The sequence below is a fragment of the Oculina patagonica genome, chromosome 9 (genome assembly GCF_052425735.1).
Source record: "Oculina patagonica isolate OP01 chromosome 9, crgOcupat, whole genome shotgun sequence".
NCBI lineage: Eukaryota > Metazoa > Cnidaria > Anthozoa > Scleractinia > Oculinidae > Oculina > Oculina patagonica.
In genome coordinates this window covers 26,501,488-26,513,735 of record NC_135766.1, presented here as the reverse complement: position 1 = coordinate 26,513,735, position 12,248 = coordinate 26,501,488, and the positions used below count along the sequence as shown (strand labels likewise).

General features: G+C 44.1%; 2 protein-coding genes across 2 annotated transcripts; one reads left to right on the top strand and one right to left on the bottom strand.

Annotated features, from left to right (window-relative positions):
* The first annotated feature begins 1,358 nt into the window (after nucleotides 1-1,358).
* Nucleotides 1,359-3,082, top strand: LOC144666664 (uncharacterized). The gene is made up of 3 exons (XM_078528055.1): nucleotides 1,359-2,249; nucleotides 2,515-2,760; nucleotides 2,900-3,082. Exons 1-3 carry the CDS (start codon nucleotides 1,359-1,361, stop codon nucleotides 3,080-3,082), a joined length of 1,320 nt encoding a protein of 439 aa, XP_078384181.1.
* A 4,156-nt stretch (nucleotides 3,083-7,238) lies between these two features.
* Nucleotides 7,239-8,483, bottom strand: LOC144665076 (uncharacterized). Its single transcript, XM_078526251.1, has one exon. It carries the CDS (start codon nucleotides 8,481-8,483, stop codon nucleotides 7,239-7,241), a length of 1,245 nt encoding a protein of 414 aa, XP_078382377.1.
* Nucleotides 8,484-12,248: the final 3,765 nt, after the last annotated feature.

Here is a 12,248-nt window from a genome sequence, read left to right as displayed (position 1 = left end):
CTCAATTAAACGCCCCCGGCGTTTATTTCAAACTTGGCTTCGTGGATCAGGCGTTTATTTGAATGGTGCAGTTTATTTGAGCAAAATGTTTATTAAACAAGGGTTTTTAATCGTTATTTGTGACATGAATGTATCTTGCCATCATACCTAAAGCATATTACATCTCAAATAAATGCCTAAAAGGCTTACTTACCACTTTATCTTGGAGACCCAGCGTTTATTCAGGGCCCGGCGTTTAATCGAGAAAATACGGTATATGAAAGGGTATGAAAATCCGTCATTTAGCTAGGTTTTTAAAACGGCCTTTAATTAAAATATTTCGAACAGACGCAATTTATGGCTGTATTATTTTAATTATTAGCGCTGCATAAAAATGACAAGAAAACGTCCTGTTCTATATAAGTCTACGCCATGTCTTTTAGGCATATAAAAGGGGTACCTTTTTTCAGTAAAAGGTATACGAAAGGGGTACAATTTCTGTCAAAATGGTATATAAAAGGGTAAGGGGTAAAAGCTTGGGGCGGAGCCGCCCCATATAAAACTTTTTTGAGTACCCCCCCCCCCCCCCCCGGGTTTCCTAAATGCGTAGCCACAAAGTTTATTCGGTGTCATTTGTCTGGAAGAACTGCTGCTAAACATTGATTTGCTTAGGATCAATTTTGACATTTTTTGACTTGATGAAGGTTAGCTGTCAAGGAACATAGATTTTTGCGCTTGACAAAAAATTCACAGCCTCCAAAGCGAGTCGACGGCATCGTTGCAGTTTGGTGGCTCTTGCGAAAATTTTGTTGGGTAAAAAAATCGTTCGCACTTAAAAAAGCTTTGTGTTGACAGATTATTTTGTAAATCAAACAAAATTTAGCGCAGTGCGAACAGGCTGTTTCAACTGATAAGATTTTGATTTCCGAGAAATTAAACTGGTAAATATTTTTCGTATCTACCCGATAGCATTGTTCAAAGGCGTAGACCATGACTAGTCTATAGAGATGTTTCGCATCAAGCCACTACATACCGGTATGTCCCATATGGTAATGGTTGGATTTTGTAAAAATACCCATGAGACCAGTTTTGAAAAAAGAACAAAGGTTTTTGCATGATCCTTAGCTTTGTGATCAAAACTGGTCTCCTGGGTATTTCTACCATCTACAATAGTAGATCATTACCATTAGGAATGGCCTTATGCGAATTGGCTTACGTTGCACTGATATTTTGGCGTCCAAATATTAACGCACAGAATACCCGGCCACTTATTTACATGTCATTGAATAAGAATAGAATCTATTGTGTTATGCCTCGTTCTACAAAAAGGTCCCGACACATGTACATGTAGTGGCCGGGTATTCTAAAGTTGCTCCGAAATGGCGTCTTGGCGAGGTATTCTTATTTCTCAACGCTGCATTATTTTGTATCTCGTGTCTTTAACATGTATTGTAACCCTCGGGTATTGTTGTGCCATTCAACCTCTAATGGCAAACGAAGTTCAAGCTGCATCACAAAGAGTAGCTGATGAATTCAAGATTGCTTTACTGAAACGCGAAAATCGTCCTTTACTTGCTGCAACAAGGACAAACGGCGGTAAAACTACTGGCTCTGCAGTTTGTGTTGTGGATCCTGCGATTACAGATTGTAGACACTATGGTTTTGCAGCATTTCTGCGTTACACTTTGGAATATATCATGATATGTCGTATTTTGGGAATTAACCAGCCAACAGTGTTATGGAGAGCTTGTAATTCAGTTTGCTCGAGGGATCCCACAATGAATTCGTGGGACTGGTATTTTGAACCTGTTAATCGCGGATTGGAGTCGAAAGTTGAAAACGTTTTATGTCCTTTGTGGAATTATGATGGCATAGAAGATCTGCTCTGCTTTAGACCGATTAACAATGAAAGCATTACGAATCTTCAAACTGTTGTCAATGTTTTTGATTCAAGCGAAAAAACATCCACACAGGAACGAATGAGAGTAAATGAACTGATTCAACAGTACGTTAAACCTAATTCTAGAATAAAGGAGAAAGTAAGGATGTTTTACCACCGATATCTGGCAGGGTTCACTGTTTTAGGAGTTCACGTTCGCGGTACAGATCATTGGCGTGAAACAAGCGAGAAAAGGCTGCCATCTTTGATGAGTTGGGTTAAGAAAGCATGGTCAATTCTTGATACGTTGCCGCGACCAAGAAAGATTTTCATTGCTAGTGACAACCATGAAGTCATTCACATGTTTGTATCCTTATTTGGAAAAGAAACGGTGAGTTTCAATTCCTGTTTATTGTTGAATTTGGGTCAGGCTTGAGTAAGTTGACTACAGACCCGGGGCGGGGGGGGGGTGGGGGGGGGTACTCCCTTATAAGGGCTAAAAGAGACTCTCATTACTAGTTTCCAATCGCTCCTCTACCGAAAAAGAAAAAAGGCGGCTGACGATAAATGTCATTGAACGAAGCTTCTTATCAACACACTAAGCTGTGTGCGCAATCAACTTATTTCAATATCTGTTGTATATGTTTTGTAACCAGGTTGCTTTCACGAAAGCTGTCAGAGCAAAAGGATATCACGATCAAATCGCCCCGCATCATTTCAAATTCAAGCACAATGCCGCTGACCCATACGAGCGAGAAATCGGCTCTCAAGTGTTGATGGATATTCTGCTGTTAGCCAAGTGTGATCACTTCTTACACACCGAGTCCAGCGTAGCCTCTCTTGCCAGCTACTTCAACCCACATATGACCAGCTACTTCCTGCAGGATGAAAAACATACCAAGGTTTGTTTCAATTCAGTATAATCTCTGCATCCTCTTGATCTCTTTGACTGAAAAAGGTTGCTAGAGTGTATTCTATTGGGCATGAAAGTTGCATTGCAGCTAACTTTATACTTAAAAAAATAACTACATTGCTTTTCAGGAAAAAGAAGAAGTTCTTGTTGATGAAACAAGAGAAATGAAACCACAAAAGCCTGAAGATTTGGAAGACATTCTTGAGTGTTTTGAGAAGAATCATTTGGGAAGTGCTTGTCCAATTAATATTGCCAAGGGAATATTCGTTAATTTTGAACAAGCGCAAAGATTCTTGACAGCTGAACCGTAAAAAACATAATATTAAGCGCGCCTGTTCACCAGTTTCGTCCAGCGTATTCCAAGTTATTTAAAAGAACAACACAAGAAAAGAAAGAAAAGGAGAAAAGACGTTACACCCGAAAGGATTTGAACTCTTGACCTTGACTCGTCCCAGTCTACTCTTATTAAAAATTATTATACACGAAGGATGGTTCTTCCCGTCATTCCCCGCGCCTGCTATTTCTTCTTAGGAGAGACGACTGAGGACGAATCAGCTCTTGGCCCCCTGGTTTACAAAACCAGTGCTCTAACCACTGAGTTACGAAGGCCAGTTACCGTAGTTGAGAACTTTGCTCTGAAGAAACCTGTCATGTCATTCGTTGTAGAGAGTTGATTGGATAGTGTACCCAGGAGCCATAATCCCCGATAATGGCTCCTGGTGTGCCACAATTTTAAGCAATTAATTTCCCTTAGCTCACTTAACCACTTCAATTGTAAGAGTTCACTCACTCACTCATCCTCTTCGCTCGGCTCTAACTGGAGCAAAAGGCTACAAATTGGAAGACTTCACTGGATCATAAAGATGTTTCGTTATGCAATATTTCTATTTTAACTTTAAATACAAATAAGTAGCTATGGTGTCTTGGCGGATGTCAGCTATTTCTTGCCGCCGCACTATTCTTCTATTCTCTATCTCGTTTCCTTGACATTTATTGTGTCCCTTAGATGTCATTTCGCCTTTCAGCCTCTAAAGGCAAAAAAGTTCGAGCTGCATCACAAAGAGTCGCTGAAGATTTCAAATTTGCTTTAAGAGAAAATCGTCCTTTCCTTGCTGCAACAAGGACAAACAGTGGTAAAACTACTGGTTCAGCAGTTTATGTTGTGGATCCTGTGATTACAGATTGTCAAAACAATGATAAAATTCTGATTCCTTTGCTTGGGGAAAATAAAACAAAAGAAATGATCATTTCATCCCTTACCCGGCTTGATTGGTGATATATTGTTTTATTCTCCAAGATTTCGGAGCTAAGTTTGAATTATTTTATATCCAAATTTGACCATTCTACTCTAATCTGATTCCCTCAAATTTCAGACCTGGCCAGAGGTCGTGGTTCTTGGTGTGCATGCTCACCAAAAGATCCCTGTCCTTTAGCGGCTTTCCCCGTGTACTGATTCGTAATTAAATTCTTCGTTCTTTACACTATTGGCGTTAAAATCGTGTTGAAGGTCTTTACTGGTAACCGTGTTTATCGTAAAAGTGATTCACACAAGAATTAAAAGAAGGCGCATGCCACGGGGATTTCGCTTATTTTTGCCCTTTACGTATTTATCTGTAAAGTTCGATAACCGACTTTACACCAGATTTAACCACCTTTAGTTTAATGTAAATCCCACTTTTCATGTCTGGGGGAGCATGCCCCCAGAAAAATTTTAAAATTTCTGCATTCTCCCTGATATATTTCCTTGAAAAAGTTTATCTCATCAAGTGTAAGCTAGTGTAAGATGACTAGCCAGCGTAGCTTGGCGTTCTAGGCTGGCTATAAGATGACAGGTTTTTCAGTGTTGAATAAGAACTTTCCTTCTGCATGATTTTTTTTCTTTGCCTTTGCACGGATTTTTTTTCTTGGCATTTTCGCTTGCATGATTCTTTTTTTTTTTTTTTTGTATCCTCCCATCACTTTTCTAATGGTCCGTCCCTATGATCTACAGCCACTATTCTCATTCATAATTATGACGCGGAATTCACAAGTGCGTGGATTACATAACCCTGTTTGTTTATAGATAGTTGTATTATGTAATGCCTAATCAGCATGTGCACAATCGCGGTATTTAAAGATCTCTTTGCTTAGTTTCGGGACATTTCGAAAGAGATACGCAAGCCGGGAAGTCCGGACGAATTTTCTTATACTCTCGCCGTACGTCGCCGAAGCCCAAGCAAGTAAATGGCTGTACCTACCCTGCTGCTGCTATATAAACTACAGGACTTACACTGTATTTCAGCTTATATCCAGTCTCTGCCGCTTTTCCAGTTCCACAGCATTCCGGAGAAGCGGGACAACGTATACAACAATTACTCGGTATTTTAAAACATTTATATGCTTTCTTTTTCGCTTGCTATCTCTCGTTTGTTTATCGCGTAGTGTGCTTTATATCTAGTTCTGTTTATGGCAATTTATTAGCGGACCCCGTTTATTACGGCTTTAGTAGCTTACGTTCGCTCGTGTGTCGAGCAGAGATTGGCAGACGCCGTGTGTTGGCTGTAGTAGCTTACGTTCGCTCGTGTGTCGAGCAGAAATTGGCAGATGCCGTTTGTCGGCTGTAATAGCTAAAACGTTCCGTCGCTCGTGTGTCGAGCAGAGATTGGCAGACGCCGTGTGTCGGCTGTAATAGCTAAAACGTTCCGTCGCTCGTGTGTCGAGCAGAGATTGGCAGACGCCGTGTGTCGGCTGTTATAGCTAAAACGTTCGCTCGTATGTCGAGCAGAAATTGGCAGATGCTGTCTGTTGGTTGTAGCTAAAACGTTCGCTCGTGTGTCGAGTAGAAATTGGAACATGCCGTGTGTCGGCTATAGCTATGTTCGCTCCTTTGTTGAGCACAATTTGTTTCACGACGTGTTACGGTTTTGGTCTCAAGTGTGCTCGTGTGTCGAGCTAAGTTGGCAAGAGCCATGCGTCGTCTTTGTTTAAAGTTTGAATTGTAAATCATTCTCACCGCAAACAATTGCCCTGACGCGGGAAGCTAAGTTATGGGAGGATACCCGCTCCTGCCCCAGACACTCTGCTGTCAATTTCGGAAAAGGGGGCAAAGAAAGCAGAAAACCAAAGGACAACATTCACACAAAGAATCGTAATTTATTCCTTCCATTACTCAGAAACCCTAACCCCTTTGTACATTTCGGGGCGACCTAAATAGCAGCCTCCAAATTATTGGGATGTGAAACGGGGGTAACCAAGCCGGAAGCCACTCTGGGGAATATGCTTTCTAAAATTGTAAGAGATGCGTCAGCATCCGAGCGCTGCATATATCTACTGGCAACCTCCCCACTTTTCCAGCCTAGGTATTGAGCAACATCTTCCTGGGAACAGCCTAAAAGCCTCAGAGTGTTGGATAATCCTACTCGAAAACTGTGCGGAGTTTCTCCTGCATGGAGTTTAGACTCTAAAAGGTGTTTCTTTAATACCGATTGTTAACCGCGGAACCCGTAAAGGGTTTGTTCCCTACTGAGCCGTTGCGTTCCGTGGCTCGAAAAAAGTACCCTTGGTCCAATGAAATCTTAAGACACTGGCATACTGTAATATAATACTGAACCCAGGCAACCGGGCATACCTCAGGATGAGTAAACTTAATCAAGGCAAAAGAGCGAGGTGCACCTTTGCGAATATTCTTAGTGAGAGTAAACTTGAGCAAAAAGCCTTCCCGATCTCTCAACTTAAAAACGTTACAGGATTGAAGGCGACCGAGGTCAGAGGCCCTATCTCCGGTGAAACAATCCACCACAAAAAATGTAGCATCCCGAACGAGGATATATTTATCTGCGCGCGAAAGAGACGCCTGACTTAAAAACAGACCACGGAGGAAAGCTATAAGTCTACGAAACTTATCGAAAAACAAAGGGACCGCTTGAACAGGTGTTATAGCTAAACCCGCCTGCTCCTGTCTGACGAACTTCAAATAGTCTTTGACTAGGGGGTGGGCAACCGGATTAGAATCATTAAGACGTCCTAGATTATTAAAGACAGCCCTCAAACGACCCATAAGAGAATCGACTGACCCGGCTGCCAAGCGCTTCGGACAGGTGCAAGAACCCCTTGAACATAAGGACGAATGTACCACAGTTCTACCTGACCTATCCTTAAAAATAAGAAAGTTAACGATGTCACTAGCAGTACACGAAGTCACCGTTTTAGGGGGTGTCAACGCACCCAAAAATTGAGACAACTGTTGCTCCAATGCAGATTTCTGTCTTTGATAAGGGTTGGAGCGCATGACAGTTTGAAATTCCTTAAACCGTTCTTTGATCGCCGTTTCGTCCACGCGAACAGTTGACGTAGCAGCAAGGTGAAGTCCGGTCGATGTCCCGCACGCCTGACAATAATTTGCATCGGAATCGTTAGGGTAAAGGCAAGCTGAACAGCGTCGGGCTGACTTCCATGGACGCATAACCTAAAAGATGAGATCAGGTGAGCTTAGCTAACACAGCGGAAAGCCCACAGATCCCACTGAAGCTTTTTAGAGTACCAGTGATGACCGTCTTGAGAGGGGAACAACAAGATGCCATCCTCGCCTTCCCTACCCAGAAGGACTCGATCAACAGCAAGCGACTGCAGCAACGCCCACCAGAAACGTCGAGGCTTTAAATCCGGGATGACGATAGTAAAGGCACCATGAAAACCTTGCTCGAACATGCACTTGAGAAGGGGTGCAATAAAAACAAATGGCGGAAACACATATAAGTTGTGGTCCGAAGGCAGGGACTGTGCAAAAACGTTAATTCCGCTAGAGCCCGGAGTTGCACAAGGTGTGAAATGGGGCAAACACCGGCCTTTCCCATCGCGTTGACAATTGCTATCCAAAGACATAAGATCGAAGGTGTGAGGCCCAAAAAGACGCTCGACCGGCTCCCAAGCCCTTACTGACAGCATACAATCGATATCTGAAACTTTCCTGGAAGGGTAATCAGCCGGGTTCTCACTCGAAGGAACATAATGCACATCAAGGCTGAAATTGAATTCTCTGCAGCAATCAAAAATGTCTTTGAGGACATTGTTAATGTCGGCGTTTTTACAACCGTCATTCTCGAGAGCAGACTTCAAAACGAGGCTATCGGTGTGAACATCCACCCTATGCGAGCTGATATGATGCCTAAACGAAAGGAGCGAATGCAGCAAAGCCCGAGACTCTAAAACATTGATATCTTGCGAGTTGTCTATCCAGTAATCTCTCGACTCCAGACTTCGACCGTCCTTTAGCAGAGATCCACCCCAGGCCCTCTTGGAGGCATCACAATAAAGCGTAACCACAGCGTGGCGTTCAGTTCTCCATGGAAGGCAGTCCTTCCAGCTATCAAGAAAACGCCAGTACTCTATCTCGGTGCGAAGAGCCGCCTCTAACTTGACCGAAGGCCGAGTGGACCCTGAAAGGCGGGAGATCGCTCTAAAGACGTCGCGCACATATAACTTGCATCCAGGAATGGCAAGGCTAAAAGAAATGACCTTCCCCGAAAAACGTTGAAGTGTTTTCAGCCCCACGTAAGGAGACGAGAGAATGTCTTCCCTCAACGCCGCGAACTTGACTTTCTTGTCCTCGGGGACAAGGAAGGCCTGACGCACAGAATCGCATACGAAACCCAGAAAACGAACCCATGTCGAGGGAACCAGCTGCGATTTGTCAAGACCAATGAAATATCCAGCCTCAATGAGCAGATAACACATTATATAAGCTGCTGCCTTGGCTCGCTCGAGAGATGGGTCCCGACTAACCCGCAATGGAGAAATAAAAAGTTGTCCAACGTGCCGATCATCAATGTACTGCGAAACTGGGACTCCATGAGATCGCGCGGCGCCCGAAACTGCAAGTCCGAGTTTATGGTAAATAAACGCACTGGCTTTCCATCCAAACGGTAGTGTACGAAAAACAAAAAAAGAAACCATGCCACTGGAAGCCGAAATAAGTTTGAGATGAAGGATGAAGCAAGACATGTTGATAACCACTCTTATCATCGCAACAACTCTGAAAGTGACCGGGGAGAACATATCGCGGCAAGTCGCAGAGGTGGTCAAGCTTGAATGGGAGGTCACGAATCCATAAATTGAGATATCGCTCATCGTGACACAACCGGGGCTTTGAGGGCTCGACAGTTAGTGGTAAAACCAAACGTGGGGGCGCCACACTATCCACCGGGCCCCAAACTGCTATAACCCCCGCGGTCACCCATTGTATTACGGAATCGGTGACGAACTGAGAAAACTTGGCTGTGGTAGGCGAGTTCTTAATGATTATAGGAGGAGGATATTCGGAGTCGTACGCCTGTCCCTTGAAATTCCCCCTAAAAGGCTTGAAAAATCGGTCGACACGAACTCCATCCTTGATAACCTCCAAAAGGTCGACTTCAGAACAGGGCGATTTATCGAGGAGGTCCTGCCAAATGGACGGCTTGCTATGAATGTTTCCAGCCCTGAAATGGGCAGGGTCCAAGAAGCGCAAATGGGCTAGGTTACCCAAACCCGGGCGCGACGCAACCAGCTCCGGAGGAGGCAAGGGGCCAACAAAGGGAGGGGTTCCCTGTGAAATGCAGCGAAGAGGAACGTCTCCCACAGAGATGTGCCGCTGGGCTAAATCGAGTCTTGCAATAAACGAAGAAATATTTGCCTAAAACATAACGAAAGGGAAACGAGAATAAGCCGAAACAAACACCCGAAAAAGCTAAAAGGGAACCCAACCCTTTGTTGACCCCAGGCTCCGAACTAGGTCCGAAATTGAGACACTGAGAAGGTCCCCCCGAGGTCAACTAGGCAAGGGCAAAGACCCACCCCAAGGCAAAAGAAGACGAGTTTAAACAAACAAAGAAAAATATTTAATACAGGAAAAAACAAAATTCTTGAATTACAGAAACACAAGGCAATCACTGGCGTCCACGCCCATGTCCAGGAGCGCCACGACGTCTGGACTTGCAGTTTCTAGCGATATGCCCCCATCCCCCACAAGCGTAGCATTGCACCGAATACGGAGAGGGCTGGCGGAAAGGACGCCTAGCCTGGGAGCTAGGAGAAGGCGCCTTGGACATCCCCTTCAGGATTGACGTAGCCTCCTTGGCCATTTTAGCTCTAAGGGGATCCCCCACGAGACCAAGCATTAACCTCTGAAGATGGTCGGCATCGAGAGAGGGCTGTCTGGCCTTAACTTCATCGAGCGCTGCAGCGTATTCATCAGCCTTCTCGTGGGCCTACGTCCGAGCCAAGCGTACGAGGGTCTCCAGCAGCTCAATTGACTCAAAACGGTCAAAAAGAGACTGAGGCCTGTTGAGATGTCTTCGAAGGGCTAACAGCGCATTAGCGCAACTCTCAACAGACTTCTCCTGTTCGAGAAGTTTGATCTTGTCCTCCAACCTCTTGATACGATCATCTGGCTGCATAAAACAAAACGGAGGGGGAAAAAAGGATGTTACCCCTGACATTGACACTACGGCTTACAAATTGTACGGTTTACCACGTAAAAGCTGAGGGAAGATACCAAAATTATCGACCAAACCAGCACAACAAATAATGAAAACCATGCTACAGTTCTAAGGACCACTGCCTCTACGGGCGTTATACTTCAAAACTCTCCCACTAGCTATACAGCTGATAAAAGCGAAATGAAACGCACAAAAGCGTGCTGCAGCCCCAGACTGACGACTATCCAAGCAAAAGAGACTACAAACTAAATAAATAAATAACAAGGTGCTAAGAAAAAAGGCATTTAAAACCTGAAGGGATCTGAATGCCTTACAATAAGTAATTTACCTAATCAACTAAAGACACGGACTAAACAATCCACAGCTCTCCAGGCTGCTGGCTCTCTAGGCCACACTTAAATATCATGTACAGCTCTCCAGGCTGTTGGCTCTCCAGGCCATACTCAAGAAATTGTCAAAGCTCTCCAGGCTTTCGGCTCTCCAGGCCACACTAAAATATCATGTACAGCTCTCCAGGCTGCTGGCTCTCTAGGCCACACTCAAAAAATTGTCAAAGCTCTCCAGGCTTTCGGCGCTCCAGGCCACACTTAAATATCATGTACAGCCCTTCAGGCTGCTGGCTCTCCTAGCCACACTTCAAAAACAATATACAACCCTAAAGGTTGCCGGCCCAACGGGCTATATAAACGTCAAAAACTTGAGCATATAAAAGCTGTAAGCGCCGGCTGAAAAACAGTTTGAGGTACGCAAAAGTTCGCGGCAAGACAACATAAATGTAAAAGCGAGACGAATAAAAGTGCGACGCAAAACTACGAAACTACGAACCGAAATAAGAGAATGAAAAAGGAAAAATATGCAAAAAAGGGACCCCAAAAGAAAGCACGCACCCCAAGAGAGCAAAAAACTTGTAAAACATCGAACCAACAATACAATAAGACTAACGAGGTAGAAAATGAAACAAAAGGGAATAGCACCTTATGCCACCAAGTCGTAAAACGGTGTTGAAAGTAGAAACCGAACAAGAAAACTAAGCGAGCGAAAAACTACCAAATCCCGCACGCAATTTAGGCCGGAAAACGCCGAGGCAAACAGTATGAAGAAAAGGCTAGGCAAGAAAACACGCGGGAGCGAAAAAAGTTGGCTAGCGAAATGACTAAAGCGTGGAACCCAACCCGCGCCGCGAAAATCCCAAACGTAACAGCAGATTTAGACAGAAATAAAAATTTACCTCTTGTACAACTGCAGGAGCCGAAGCCGCAACAGGTGCCGGTTCGACAGGGGGCACGACAACTGGTACAGGATCCGGAACGGGCGCCGCCGGGGCTGGCGGCAAAGGCAAATAAGAAATAATCCACAAAATACACCTTCTCCCCAAAACTCAGAAAACCCCTCAAACCCCAACCGGTATATCCAACCACGAGAGAGGCCCAACCCAGCTAGTGGGGTTACTTCCCTATACCATATCATAGCATGTATTTAGATCGTGGCTTATAATGAGAGTGAAGTTAAGAGTAAAGAAAACGCCAAGACCTAAGGCGGACAGAATAACACCAGTGATGTCTGCCGAGAAAGGAAAACGTAAGACAAAAACGAAAAAAGAACAAAAGGGAAAAACCCCACTAGCCAAGCCGGACCAGGAATCCGTCGTAAACGGATTATAGGGTGTAAATTAGAATACCCTTCTGATCGCGACAAGGCCAGTGGAGGGGGTGGACTGACTATTTTTTTATTATTTTAAAATGACATAATATTTTGAATTGTTAAAATTCTAGCTAGGGGAGAAGTAAAGGATAAACATAACTCTCGTATAACCCAGGTTGTAGCGTCTAAACGTGGATAAAATGCTTAACTCCGTGGATAAAAACGGCCGACCGGCGAGCTTTTAATAATTACAAACTAAACCTACAGAAATATACAATTGTCTATTTAAAGTTCCGCACTGGAATGTGTTAGGTAACAAACCTTACGTTAGCCCAACGTGTTAACACTTTAACCTAAGCTCATTAACACTCAAACAGCAGTA

Bases quoted from the DNA above. Each gene is read 5' to 3' on its own strand.
- LOC144666664 (XM_078528055.1), top strand. From the start codon at position 1,359: ATGGCGTCTTGGCGAGGTATTCTTATTTCTCAACGCTGCATTATTTTG. The intron at 2,250-2,514 runs GTGAGTTTCAAT...TTTTGTAACCAG, and splicing joins CCTTATTTGGAAAAGAAACG to GTTGCTTTCACGAAAGCTGT. The intron at 2,761-2,899 runs GTTTGTTTCAAT...ATTGCTTTTCAG, and splicing joins AGGATGAAAAACATACCAAG to GAAAAAGAAGAAGTTCTTGT.
- LOC144665076 (XM_078526251.1), bottom strand. From the start codon at position 8,483: ATGTGTTATCTGCTCATTGAGGCTGGATATTTCATTGGTCTTGACAAA.